This window comes from Hipposideros armiger, unplaced genomic scaffold (genome assembly GCF_001890085.2).
Source record: "Hipposideros armiger isolate ML-2016 unplaced genomic scaffold, ASM189008v1 scaffold_1129, whole genome shotgun sequence".
Lineage (NCBI taxonomy): Eukaryota > Metazoa > Chordata > Mammalia > Chiroptera > Hipposideridae > Hipposideros > Hipposideros armiger.
Genome location: NW_017732479.1, coordinates 253,155 through 267,343, shown reverse-complemented (window position 1 = coordinate 267,343; position 14,189 = coordinate 253,155). Strand labels below are relative to the sequence as shown.

Genomic DNA, 14,189 nt, shown 5'->3' with positions numbered 1-14,189 from the left:
GCCCGGCGTTGGCGGCGGCGGCATGGCGGAGAGCGAGGCCGAGACCCCCAGCACCCCGGGCGAGTTCGAGAGCAAGTACTTCGAGTTCCACGGCGTGCGGCTGCCGCCCTTCTGCCGCGGGAAGATGGAGGAGATCGCCAACTTCCCGGTGCGGCCCAGCGACGTGTGGATCGTCACCTACCCCAAGTCCGGTGAGCCCCGCGCGGAACCCGCCCCGACGCTGCGCCCGCGCCGGGGGCTTCCCGTCCGGGGCCGGCAGGGCGGGGTGAGGGGTGGGCGGCCCGGGTTTGGGGACACCAAGGCCGAGACCGGCAGAGATGGACTCCGGGGTCCGCGACTGGAGGCTGGACGGCGTCCCCGTGGGCATGGAGCCTGCGTGGCCTGAGCTGCCCGGAGCACAGGCCCAGGGCTGCTGCCCCTCCCCGTCTCCCCTCCCGCGCCAGGCTGGCTGCGTGACCTTGGACAGTCACTTAACCTCTCTGTTCCTGGACCCGGTGCAGCCTTGGATGAGCGCCAAGTCCTGGTGATCCTCTGGGAAGACGACTAAAACGGGCGTGGAGACTGTGCATGTCGGTCCTTTCCTGCGTGGGCACCGGGTGGGGGATGGGACCAGCCATCCCTGGAGTGCGAGCCTGGTGCTCCCTTCGCTTTCTCGGGCTGCCTCCCTCACCCAGGCCTCAGGCAGGACTTGAGGGGGCTGACACTTCCCAGCATTAACTGACGTCATTTTCAGGACAGCCATGTAAGGTCCAGACGGTCATCTCCCCTTAACAGTTCAGGCACCGAGGCTCAGAGAGGGGAAGTTGCCTGCCCAAGGTCACACCGCTGATAAGTGGCCGAGCTGGGATTTAAAGTCAGGCTGGTCTGCGTCCAGGACCTGCTGTAAGGGAGTATGGAGCAGTGCCTCCTGTGAGGTTTGCAGGGTGAGAGATAGACTTCCTGTTCTTTGAGCATACCTGTGGGTCTCCCTCTTTGCCACTGTATTGGTGAGGGAGGGAGAGGCCTGGATCTAGACTGTGCAGTGCGTCTGTAGTGTGGTGTAGACGGTGGCTGGCCTGGAGGTCATGTCGGACCAGCAGGGAGGGGGTGCTGGGAGAGCTGTAGCTTGGCTGTCGTCACTGTGCAGGGTCTCAGACAGCCGAGGGCTAGGCCCAGGCCCTCTGAGGGAGGTTGGAGGAAGGGCGGGGAGCCTGTCTGGTGCAGGGACTCGGAGAACAGCGGTCTGGAGGCACTGCCACTGCCCTTGGGAAGAGGGGAAGGTGGGAAGCGTGCATGGCTGCTTGCTGTGGCTGGGACTTTCCTTCCACCGCAGCTCACAGCCCCTCACCCCAGCACCATGGGCGGGGATTCAGAACTTTTCAGATTGTAGAGCCATAGGTGATACTTGTGCTGTAAGAACTCCTGCTGGGTGTTGGGCTGCGCTTTGGAGCCACCACATTAAGTGGGATCCAGAAAGACTGAAAATAGCCTCAGGCCAGTTTAGGACACGGTTTGCCTCCAAATGAATTGTGAAAAACTTGCTGTTGGGGAGCGCTCTAGGATTTTGGAGTTGCAGGTGAGGGGTTTTACAGCACGGAGATGGAGCGGGAGAAGTAGCTGGAAGGACTGGGGGAGACACAGGCCTGGAGCTCCCTTGGAAATCTGTGTCCTTGGGGCTTGTGGGGGATGCTTTAGAGGGGCCCTACATTGGGGGCCTGGTGGGGCCTGGCAGCAGGGACCTTTCTGGGTACCCGGATAGGGAATGAGGTGTTAGTTTAAGGACATTTTCTAGACACCCGAAACTCACATCTTGTTTGTAACTTGCATCTTTCAAAGCAGACAAGAGCACAGTCTAGACAAGGAAAGTAAACATGGCTCTTTCTGTTGGTGATGGAAAATCCAGTGGTGGCCTCAAGGCCGTGTGTGAGGTCCCTTCACACACAGCCCTGGAGAGCCGCCTTTTGAAAACTAAAAAAAAAAAATTCCCACTGCCCTTACGGGCTGTTCCCGGCTCTTACTGTTTTTCTGTCTACCCCCTGCCTGCTGCTTTTCCCTTTTACACCTGAGGGCCGGGCAATCTGAGGACTACCTGTTAGAACTGTGTGTAAGCCAGGAGCATATAGCATTCATAACCTACCGTGCTCTGTGCTTTCTAGCTAGCAAAGCCCTGTGTGTCATAAAAGCATATTCTCCCCAAAGTTCTGTGAGGTAGGACAGAGTGGGTCCCCCATTTCCCAGGTGGGGAGACAGGATCTGCGAGGTTAAGTGATGCTCCCCAGTGCGTTCATCTTGGCTGCACCAAGGCTGAGTTGAGGTGACGACGGCCCGGGAGTAAGTGAGAAGCACAGTGTCGCGGGTTTCATGGAGGCCAGTGTGTTCTGTTCCTCTTTTGCTTTGTTTCTCCACCTCGTCCCAGTCCATCCTTCTCATCCATCCCATGAGATGGTGACAGGGCAAGTGGGAAGCTTTCTCAGGCAAGATGGCTGTACTGGCTTTAAACCACTGCTTCTGAAGGCTTTCGCTCTCCCTACACCACTGCCTGTAAAGTTCATACGTGAAATGATCAAGGGGGCTAAAGAATTGTCCCCCCTCTCCCTGAAAGTCTGCCCTAAAGATTTTCTCTCAATCTGAGTAAAAGGGACTTGGAAGTTCATCTCCAGCGGCAGCCGGTATAGCAGGAAGAGCCGGTCTGGGGTCAGGAACCAGCTTCTCACAAGTGGTTCCCTTTGAGTGAGTCCAAGCCTCCGTTTCCCCTGCTGTGAAATCCACAGCTTGACCTGCACAGTCGCCGAGGTGGCTCCTGGCTCCTGGATCCTTGAAGGGGCTGTTACTTTGAACACAGGCCAGTCGCAGTTTGGACTGGGACTTGGAATGCTTTAGGAATGGTTTATTGTCCACTCATCAAGTCTTGTGTGCCAGGTGCTCTGCCGTATTAATCCACTTGTGCCTCTTTTCAGAGGCTCAGAGAGGGCAGGAACTTGCTCAAGAGTCACACAGCTGCTGAGAAACTGCAGTGAGGCCCTGTCAGGTCCCCTGGTCCACAGCCAGCCTCTCCCCCACTTCTCAGGGGCCTTGTTGCCTTTGGAAAAATCACAAGGGCAGCCAGACTCATGCCCCAAAGAAGAAAAAGGATCACACCTTCTTTCTGTGTACTTGATAACACTGGACGTCTAAGGCCGCTTGGGGATTTTATGGTTTTTGTCACGACTTTGAATCCTCTGCAGGTGGACTTCAGGTTGCCCAGTTCCCATTTCCTTTCCCTTTTCTTCCCTCCCTCCCTCTTCTCCTCCACCAGGAATGGGTCTGTGGAAGGCACCAGTGCTTAGGGAGTAAGAGCCTGGCTTTGGAGCTGAAAGTCCTGGGTTTGAATGCAGCTTTGCTGCTTGCCACGAGGGTGGCTCTGACAAATGACATAATCCCTGTGAGTGGTGGCTTCTTCCGGGGTAGGAGAGACCACCTCACTGCCTTGATGGACGCCTGTGAGTGTGAGTGAAGTGATGGGTGAGGGCTCCTCCCCGTGCCAGATGCGTGGTGAGCACAGGTGTCTTCTGGCTGGCATATTTTCAGATGAAAAGTTGCTGTAGTTCTTGGTCCTGTGTGGAATGGGTCTTTTTTCCTCTGGCTGCCTTTAAGATTTCATCTTTGATTTTTTTGGCACTTAATATGATATGTCTAGGTATATATTTTCAGGGTGGGGATACATATCTTGCTTGGGGTTTTCTGAACTTCTTGGATTTGTGGTTTGATGCTTTTCATAATTTGGGGAAAGTCTCAGCCATTATCTCTTCAAATATTCCTTCTGTCCTGTTCTCTCTTCTTTTGAGATTACAATTACGTATGTGTCAGATTGTGTGATATTATCCTACTGCTCGTGGGTGTTCTGTTTTTTTATTCTTTTTCCTCTTTGTGTTTCAGCTTGGGTAATTTCTATTGCCCAATCTTCAGGTTAATGGATTCTTTCTTCCATTGTGTCAGGTCCCTAAGGTCAGGTCTGTGAGCCAAACACTATATTTCTGGTACAGTGTTTCTTTTTTCCTTCTAGCATTTTTACTTCTAGTTTTCATCCCTCCGCTGAAATATCTATCCCATCTGTTCATGCATGTTGCCCACCTTTTCCATGTAAAGAATTTCATGGAATTCTTTAATATGTTCATTTAAATTCTGAGTCAGATTCTGATGGTTGTTTTGTCTTTTGACAGCGGGATAATTTTTTTCTTGCCTTTTTAAATGAGTAGTGCTTTTTGATTAGATGCTGGACATGGCATGCTGACATTAGGGAAGGAGGTGAGTTGTATTTAGGCTTGGAAGTGGACCTGTCTTTTCTTGCCAGCTCTTTAGTGTCGGAGGAAAGTCAGTCTGGTAGGAGTTGGGCTGCATTTGGGTTCTGTTATGGCTCTAGTCACTTGAGTGGCCACTAGTTTTAATTCCTGTAGCTTCTCCTTGTATTCAGCATGGGCACTGAGTTTCCAGAGGGTCTTTCCTCAGTGTTGCTGCCCGACCTTCAGCTTTGATTTGAACCTTAGAGGGGTTTCTTCCCACCCTATCACTCCCCCAGGGGTGGACTGCTGTTACTTGTTGCTCTGATTTATTGGCTTAGAGAGGCGGGGTTTTGATGGGGATGTCCCCTGTCATCTGGTCGACGGGGATGTCCCCTGTCATCTGGTCGAGCTGCAGCCTTAGGCAGGTTCCGAGCTCCTGAGCCTAGGCCAGCCTTTCCCAGTGATTCTTTCGCTTCTGAACGGAGCCAACTCGACCTTGATGGCGGGTCTTCTGCAGGAAAGAGCTTCACATGCCTCTTGCAGTGCCTGGGATCTCTGACAGAGCCCAGGGATGGTTTCTTGCCCCTCCCTCAAGGGCAGAGGTTTTTTTTCTTTCACCCATTCTCCAGCCATGTTGGGGCTTCACCAGAGCCCTGGGGTGGGAGGGAGGAATGTTTAACGTTTCCCCGTGGAGGAAACGTTGGCAGGGCTTTTGCCTTTCCTGAGGCCTTGACTGAGGAATAGTCTCCATCCTGCCACCCGCCACCCGCCACCCTTTCTTGTCAGCGCATGTGTAGGTCTGCAGAGAAGAGTGTGTTTGGTGCCAGCTCTCTCCTTGTGTCTGGCCCTGCAAGCCCACAGTCATTTTTACAATTTGTGAACATTCTGCCTGAATTCCGCTTTCTCACTTGCATGGTGCCTGGCTTCTCTTCCTGCCGAACCGTCCCTGGAAGGGCCTGTCTCCCTGGGATTGGAACTCGCTGCCTTGCAGCTTCAGCTCCCCGATGGGCTTAGTTGGAAGGATCTTGTAGTCGTTTTCCGGCCTTTCCTTGCTAGTGTGGGAGCCGTGCTCCTCTCTGCTCGCAGCACCCTGGCAGAAGCAGCACTGCTTCCCTGGCTGGAGTCATGACAACCAGGTGAGTCAGTGGGCGTGTCTGCAGTGGGCCGTAGTCCCAGCATGGGCTTAAGGGCACTTTGGGGTGAGTGAAGGGCCCATCGGGAGGTGGGAGCCTCTACAGCATATTTGACAAAATCAAATGAGTTTTCTGGAAGCTCAGCAAGTTGTTTCTAAAGAGGCTGAGAGCCGGAGACCCCGGCTTGGGCTTCGTGTGGCTCACGGATGGCTGCCGTGGGGTTCTGCTCAGCCTGGAGTGAGCCGGGGTCTACTGGGACCCCCACCGCCAGGCAGGGTGGTGGACTGGGTGATGGCAGAGACTACTCAAGTCTTCCTTTGTGCTTCTCAGGCCTCCGAGCAGGCCAGGAGGTGAGAGGGTTTCCCATCTCCGTGTGTCCTGTCATCGTCACAGCTTTGCGGCGAAAGAGGCCCTTTTGCAGGTTGGGAACTGAGGCCTGAGAAGAAAGCTGCCCGGGTGCTGGGAGGAGAGCCCGGGTGCAGTGTCTCCCTGGCTTGTGTGTGTCCACACCTGTGATCCCTGGAACCCACGAGTTTAAGGCCCCGGAGAATTCCACCCTGGAAACAGGGCCAGAGGGGTGGTGGCAGTTTCAGGCTCCCCAAAGTTGCTGGCAGAGCTAGGCTGGGGACCTGGGCCCTGGGCTCTCGGGGCCTCCCCGGACAGGAACTGCGGCAAGCCAGGTGGTCTGAGGATGGGCAGCCTCACCCCCTGGCTGTGGGCCGGGCACACCGCAGCACTAGATGTCCTCTCAGCAGGAGGAGGGAGCCCTGCTCAGTGGCCCGGTCTGTCTCCCCTCTGCGTCCCGTCCCGCAGGGGCCCAGAGCTGGCAGTGTGGCTGCAGTGCAGGCCAAGCTCCTTCCTGTGTTGTGGGTGGGGCAGATCCCAGCCTCTTGCTCCCTCTGCCTCACCCCTGCTCCATCCCCCGCTGAGGTGGGGTTTAGAGTTACAGCTTTAGCCTGGAAACAAGCCCCCGGCTCATGGCCTCGGTTTGGCTGCCTGCTTGCTTTGTAAGCCTTGGGGGGGGGGTGATGTGTGGTTTGTGTGTATGGCGTGTGTGTGGTTTGTATGTGTGTCTTGTGTGTGTCGTGTGTGGTTTGTGTGTGGCATGTGTATGTGGCATGTGTGTATGTATGTCTCCTATGTGTGCTAAGGCACTTCAGTTCTAGCACTAAGGTTTTGGGTCCTGGGTTCATGGCCCGCTAGTGTCTGCAGCCCTGGGTAGTTAATGCGCCTGCTTCTTCGTGTGTGAAATGTGATGACAGTAGCCACCTGGGGCTTGTGAGAATCAAACGAGGAAATGGCTACATGAGCTCCTGTGACAGTGCATGGGACGTGAGCACTGCACTTGGCTATCACTGGGGTGACGGCGGGGCGCCTGTGTGTGAGCCATTTTGGGCTTCTTGCTCTGGTTCCCCATGGATTTTCAGCTGTGTGCCAGCACTGCACCTGTGCTCTGCAGTCCATGTCCTCATGTGTTTCATGGGGATTATTTTGAGAGATAATCAAGAGGTAATCTTGATATCTCAACAGCATATGTGAAACCTCCTAGATCAGAGGACAGGTGCTTACTGAGAGGTAGGTCAACTGAGGGGAGTGTCCTGGAGGCCTTCTCGGTGCCTATTAGGAGAGCAAGTCCCACCCCTGGTGAAGGGCCTGCAGGAGCCCAGGCCCTGGATTGTCAGGGCCAGCTGTTGGGGTGCAGCTTTAACCGCTCAGCTGTGACTGTTTCTGAGGGAGCCGGACAGGTCCTGGCTGTTATGCCTTAATGTCTTATGACTCTGGAATGCCCGTGGGGCACATTTGATTAAAGTTGGGCAGATTGAACGCGTGTTCATCTCTGCTTCTTCTTAAAACCTCACTGCATGCCAATCAGGGAGTAGAAAGCTCTGAACTCGTAAGAGAAGGAGAGGCAGTGACTGTGATTAGAGATGCCAGCTGAGTTTTGGAAGATCAGACGTGGTGGCTACGTGTTAACTGGCTTGGCAGGCAGAGAACCTAAGTGCCAGCAGAGGGGCCTGGTGGGTGTATGGACCAGTTCCAGCAGTCGGATGCACCTGGCGCCTCAGAGGGTGGCAGCTACGATGGGTGGGGTGGGGGGGCAGAGATTGAAAACGGGAGGCTGCTACAAACACAGGTTTCTTTGGGAAAATTGATCTAGAGAGGCTGCAGATTTGGGGATGTCGGGCACAGCTGTAGGCTGGGATAATTGCCATATTGGAAATGGGGCTCATGTAAAAACTACACCCTTGAAACGTAGGTTCCCAGCCCTCTCCCCTACTTGGCTTCTGGGATGCCTGTGGTTTCATGGGACAGAGAGTGGAGACATCTTTTCTGGACAAATAGACCAACCCCAAAGAAAAGACCTATAAACATTTGCATATTGGCACCTTCCATCTCAGCTTGAGAGGGAGGGTTGGGCTGCTCTCGCAGACACAAGCTCTGCCATCAGCAAGCCTTGCCCACCACAGACAGCTGCGTCCAGTGGCTCCTCCTTACTTGTGGATGGACTCAAGGTCGCCAGATCTTAAAGTTGCCAACGCGAAGGACAGAGACCTGCAAAAACAAAACAAAAGGCAGAAAGAGGAGCTTGGAGTAATCAAAGACAATGTACAGAGCAGAAGAAAACTTAAAAAAAACCTCCAAAACCACAACCGACCTGCGATCCTAACGCTCTGTAATATCCTTGGAGAGTGAAGGCAGATGTGCTCTCACTGAAGACAGCAGCTGCACCAGGAAGCGCATGAGAGAATTCTTGAGCATGAAGAACACGGTACTTGGAATTTTAAAAACTCAGTTGTGAGGTTTGGATGGTCAAGTGGAGGAAATATCCCAGGTAGCAGAACAAACATTTCTATGACATGATGGTAAATCGGGGCAAAAAGTGAGAAAATTGGAAGATCTCAGAGTTCCAGAAAGATGGAACAGAGAGTATGGAAGAGAGAAAATTATTGAAACCAGGGTTTTTAGAGCCCAAGGACATGAGTTAACTCCCAAGTGTCTGGCACAATGACTGAGTAAAAGACCACATTGAAGCATGCGACATTATTGGGAAATTTCAAAGCTGAGATAAAGAGAAGATCTCAAGGCTTACAGAGAAAAACGGGCCACGTTCAAAGGGCTGGGAGCCAGGACCTCTAAGTGTCAGCACGACATTGGCAGCTGGAGGGCGGGAGCAGCGCTTTGAGAGTTCTGAGGCAAACGCCCCCCCAGCCTGGAATTCTGTACGCAGCCAAACTGCCAGTCACGTGCGAGGTAGAAGTGGATGCTCGTCGTCAGGCAGAGTCTCAGACAATTCTCATGCTCAAGAACCAGCTACAGGGCGGGCACTACCAATGTGTGAAAGGACACCAGTGAGGGGCACACAGATAAAGGACATGGTGCGTCCAGCCTGAGGGAGATCCCAGGAGGACAGTCACGGAGAATGGAGGGGGCAGGGGCACGTCCCCAAGAAATAAAGGGAATTGAGAGAGTCCCATTGTTTTGGTCATACCGAGAGGATTTGTTACAGAGTTAGGGAAAGAATTATTAATAGCTACATAGAAAACTAAGTAGGCAAACAAAGGCAGTTATTTATTCTAGGAAGAACAAAATCTTGTGCAAGAAAGGAAGTGTAATCCTTAGTGTTGTGCTTCGAGTGAGACACTCAAACCGTACTTAGCCCAACATTCGTGCTATGATGGCATTGGGAGGAGGGGGGCTGTGCAGGGGACCTGGTAGGTCCTTTTAAGTCCTCATCTCCTTTAGCTGAAAATCAGCAGACCATTGAAAACGTACTGATCGTGGAATAAATGTCTAAGCATGTTGAAAATTTGAGGTAAGAGAAGAATAAACAAGGGTTTGCTCTGGGAGTGGGGTTAGGGGTGGGGAGGTAACCGGTTTTTCGGTTAGGCATCTTTTAGTAACCTTTGACTTTTTAACTAGGTACCTGTATGACTTCAGTAAATAATAAAATGAAAATAAAAATTCTAAAGGGTTCCAGCTCCAAGGTCCTGGTGGTTGGGGGCCTAGTTCCAATTGGTTCTGACCCGGGAGTGCTGGTTCCTCTGTCCCCAGAGTTTGGGTGGGAATTTTGATGGGTTCCCCCACCTGCAGCCTGGTGACAGGCCAGGCCCTAGATGCCTGAGGAGTTCCGACAGAACGCCTGTGGTTTCCGGTGGGTCTCGGCCCGAGAGGTCCAATGTCAGAATGCTGTGCTGTCACTGGGAACCGTGATCTGATTGCCACACGGGAGTGATTTCGCCAGCGTCAGCAGAAGCACTTCTGTAAGTGATGACATCCAGATGAAAGCGTGTGGCCTGTTACTCCCCAGCGAGGCGGCCCTGCCCTGCCAGCCCTCCCGGTTTAACTTGGAGAGCCTGGCTGTCTTCCACCTGACCTTGGACGTGCTGGGAGTCGGCCTGGCTCCCTGCTGCCGTGTTCCCTCCCCTGCTGGCCTCCCCGCTCCACCCCCGCATCCCAGGGTTCAGACTGCAGGCGGATGGTTGGGGTGCTGAGGCCCCTCTCTGCCCCCACCTGCTTTTGTACATCTTGTCCAGGTTCCTGCAGGAGTGGAGGGGCGCCCCGCACGGCTGCAGCCAGTGTGCCCCCCACCCCTATCTGCCCTGCAGGCTACATGATGGGCCCCACCCAGGGCTTCTCCACCTTTCACTACCCCCTGCTCCCCCTGGCATGCTGGGGAGCCGGTGTGGGGAAGTGGGAACTTGTAGACGTGGGTTCCCACTCCTGATGTAGCTCTCCCCTCCCCATGCCTTTGGACTAGTGATCTAAACTTCCGCATCAGTACAGGAGGTGCTGAGCACCCCTCCCTTGCGTGTGCACGCTGGCCCAGGTGTCACCTATTACCTGGGGCAAGGCTTTGATGGGAGGGCTCCCTCCGTGTTGGGATGAGGGCTGCCTGGTTTGGCAGCAGGCTGTGGTGTCCTCATGTGTGAGCGGTCCTGGTTAGCAGCACTCGTCATGGTGTTAGGACCTCAGAGCGAGGCTCACTGGTACTGAGCCCCTCTGGCCTTGAGCAGGTCACATCATGGCACTCACCCCAACAGCCCTGTGAGGAAGGGAGGGGCATTGCCTCCATTTTCTAGAAGGGGAGGCAGGGACTCCCAGGGCTAGCCCTCAGCACAGGCTTGTTGAGTGAACAGAGGGGTGGGTGGGCGGCCACCCCTCAAGGTGACCAGACCACCATACCCTAAGTGAGGACTGTGACCTAATCAGACCTCACCAGGCAGGAGGGTGCAGGCCCTCTGTAGAAAGAACACAGGCACTGGCGTGGCTCGGGCTTGCCTGCAGAGCCTGGCCTTCCCTTCTGGCCTCTGTGGAATGGGGATGAAAGCCCCGCCTCACAGGAGACAGGGCGGGAGTCTGGTGGCCTGGCTCTGCGTTCCAGAGCACATTGCAGCCTTGGTGCTGAGGCTGACTGGACAGGACAGATGTGCAGATGTGGACGGGCGTCGCCTGCTTGGTACCTGGGGCCGCAGAACAGATAGGCCTTGTCCCCTTGTCCCCACCCACTGACCCCAGCTGCAGCGTCCGCCTGGCTTGGCAGCCATCAGAATAGCCACCAGGAGGGAGCTTGGAGGGGAACCGTGGAGCAGCTTGGCAGGAAAGACACGCTCTGCCTCCCACACCCCCTTGGGACCAGGCTCAGCTGACCAGGAGCTCACACGTTGACACTTGGAGGGGTCCCCGCCGTGGGAAGTGGGTGCTGCCACCTAGGTGCCAGGGCCAACGTCACAGAGCAGGCTGTGTCCACGCCTTTAGTTACCAGTCGTTGAGGCAGGAGCGTTGCTGCAGCCCCACTGAGTGAGAACAGGACTGCAGTGTGGTCCCAGCTCAGGGAGGAGCCTGCTGGGGAGACACGCCCACTGGGTTCCCACCATGCTTCAGGCTCTGCCAGCTGTGGACGCAGGTGCCTCGGCCATGGCCTGTGCCTCAGGGTTTTATAGTCTGTGCAGGAGACGGTCAGTTTCTGTGCTCCTCCTTCAAGGGCTCCCAGCAAGTGGGACTGGAGCTCTGAACAGGGGCCCCAGTCTCAGATGCAGGATACCAGGTCGAGGTCGGACAATTAAGTTCGTGAACTCATCCTAGAAAAAGTGCTACCTACCTCACTGCTGAATATCACTATGGTCACCTTTGAAGTACTCCCCTTGGGAATCTATGCACTGACACCAGTGCCTAGTCCATCCTTCAAAGCAATTTTGGAACTCTTTTTCTGGAATGGCCGTCAGAGCTGTCGTCGTATTACCCTTGATGTCCTGAATGTCATCAAAATGCCTTCCTTTCAATATTTCCTTTATCTTCGGGTAAAGAAAGGAGTCATTGGGGGCCAGATTAGGTGAGTAGGGAGGGTGTTCCAACACAATTATTTGTTTACTGTCTAAAAACTCCCTCACAGACAGTGCCGTGTGAGCTGGTGCTTTGTCGTGATGCAAGAGCCATGAATTGTTGGTGAAAAGTTCAGGTCGTCTAACTTTTTCATGCAGCCTTCTCAGCACTTCCAAATAGTAAACTTGGCTCACTGTTTGTCCAGTTGGTACAAATTCATAATGAATAATCCCTCTGATATCAAAAAAGGTTAGCAACATCATGGCAACAAGTTTGTGAACTTAATTGTTAGGCCTCATAAGTTAACTTGGGTCAGGAGGAGGTGTGGAGGGTTGCAGGTTAGAGACTACCAGGTGGTCACAGACACCAGCCTGCAAGACCCGCCCTGTGTGCTTGGAGAAGGAGAGACTTCAGAGACATATCACCAATCATTCAGGCCCCGTGCATTTATCTAGCACCTGCTTTGTGCTGGGACTGTTAGAAATGGGATGTGAAGTAGTCGGCAGAATAACAGCCCCCAGAGACATCCACGTCCCAGACCCCACACCTGTAAGAATTTCACCTTACACAGTGAGGGACAGTGAAGGTTGCTAATTAGCTGCCCTCAGACGGGGAGACACCTGGATCCTGTGGGTGAGCTCAGGTGACGACAGGGTTCTGGATGGGACACAGGAGAGGGCGCCCTAGTGATGCCCGGTGACCGGGAGCTGGACACAGGGAGCACATGGCTTCTCCCCTGCAGCCTCCAGGAAGGAACCCAGCCCTGCCGAGACCTTGAGTCGAGCCCAGTGAGGCCTCCAGAGCTGCAGGATAGTAACTTTGTGTTGTTTTGAGCCACCGAGTTTGTGGTGATTTGTGATAGCAGCCATAGACTTGAATCCATAACTAAGACACGTTCCCCGCCCTCGGGAACTGCCCCCCAGTCATGCACAGCATGCTGAGTGCAGCAGAACAGAAGAACGGGGCCCTGTGGGGCCAGGGAGGGCACCTGATGAGACTGGGACTGTCCGGGAAGGCGTCTGGCAGCAGTGGCCCAAAGATCAAGTCCAAGTTGGCCAGTTGGAAGGGTAGGCTGTTGAATGCTTGGGCCGCAGGGGTGCTGAGCTCGGGGGGATAGAAGACACAGCCGCAGCACAGAGTGCCAGAGGGGGTGAGGTGGGGATACTGGAGGCTGGACAGGGCTGCATCCGCAGGATACAACAGCTCCGAGGGCACGGTGAGGGGCGGGGTTTCGTGGGCTTGGCAGCCAGGAGAGTGGCGGGGGCTGAGTGGGGCTCATGCTGGCGTGTGGGGGTTCCACCCGTGTGGCTGTGTGGGGGGACTTAAGGTGGGGGCAGGGAGGAGAGCCCAGCGGGGAGAGGACAGGACGCAGCTGGCGCCTGGAGGAGACGCTTGCTGAACTGGGGCTGTGTGACTGCAAGGCCTGTGTTTGGCCATCGGTTGAGGTGCTGAGAAAGTGTCTGGAACTGCGTAGTGAACAGTCAGTGTAGTTATCCTCAACATCTCTAATTGGTCTTTTCCTGTGATCGCTTTGTCATATCTTGCCTGCTGGCCTACGGAGGCCAGGGGCTGCTCGCCACACTTGTCCTGTGTGCCCCTGTTCCCTGCCCTCCCTGGTGTTGGCGAGGCATGCAGTGTGCCCTCCTGTTTATTCCACTGAAAGATGGAGAAGGTAAGCTGAGAGTTGCTCAGCCAGGAAACGGACTTGAGGGGCTGGAGTGAGGGCCACCTCACTCTGGGGGACAGGCCAGTGGGCCTGGCAGCTGGAGAGCTGCCTGCTGGCCCAGATACGTAATGGAGGCGAGGACGGGGCTTGTGGAATTGACGAGCTGATGTTAATGTGCAGAGAAGCCTGAGAACATCGGGGTCATTGCCTGTGGGGCCGTAGGGGTGGCGGTGGGGAGCACTAAAATAGGTCCTGAAGGTGGCGCTGGGAGAGGCCCATCAGGAGCTGTGCCCACAGTCTGTGGACTGCACTGAGCTGCCGGGTGGACGGGCCTCACCAGGAGTGGGAGCCGTCACTGGCTCCGTGGCCGTGGGCCGAGTTAGGCCTCAGGAGCCTGACTGTAAATGGAGGATGGGCCCCCATTTACAGGTTGGTGGGCGGGTCCTGTGGTTACTGGACAGAAGCCTTTTCTGTTTGAATTGAGCAGCCACCACAGCACTTCCTTCCTTCAGGGCCTCTGCTCCAAAGCTGCCTCCTCTGGGAAGTCTTCCTTGATCAACGTAACCCCTTCTGGTTACTCAGCACCCAGGGTTTGTTCCTGCATTCAGAATAAAGGCGTGTGCAGGCCTTTTGGGCTGTTGACACAGTGGGGGCAGGGGGCAGGGCAAAGGGTGGGAGGGCAGGAGTGTCAGGGGACCCCTCACGCCTGAGGGACCTGAGGGGAAGGAAAGGGCTGCAGGCAGGGGACCAGCTGGTGCAAACAGCAGCTCCGGACCAGCCCAGGAGGGCGGGGGGAGGGCGTGGGGGGCACTAGGAGCTCAGTGGACAGAG

The 14,189-nt window shown here is 55.0% G+C and overlaps 1 protein-coding gene across 1 annotated transcript in view; it reads left to right on the top strand.

The window, feature by feature from the left end:
- The first annotated feature begins 6 nt into the window (after positions 1–6).
- Positions 7–14,189, top strand: part of SULT4A1 (sulfotransferase family 4A member 1) — a 33,684-nt gene continuing 19,501 nt past the window's right edge. The window contains exon 1 of the mRNA XM_019632349.1: positions 7–191. Within this exon, the coding sequence (XP_019487894.1) occupies positions 23–191 (169 nt within the window). The 5' untranslated portion in view covers positions 7–22. The remainder of the gene's footprint in view (positions 192–14,189) is intronic.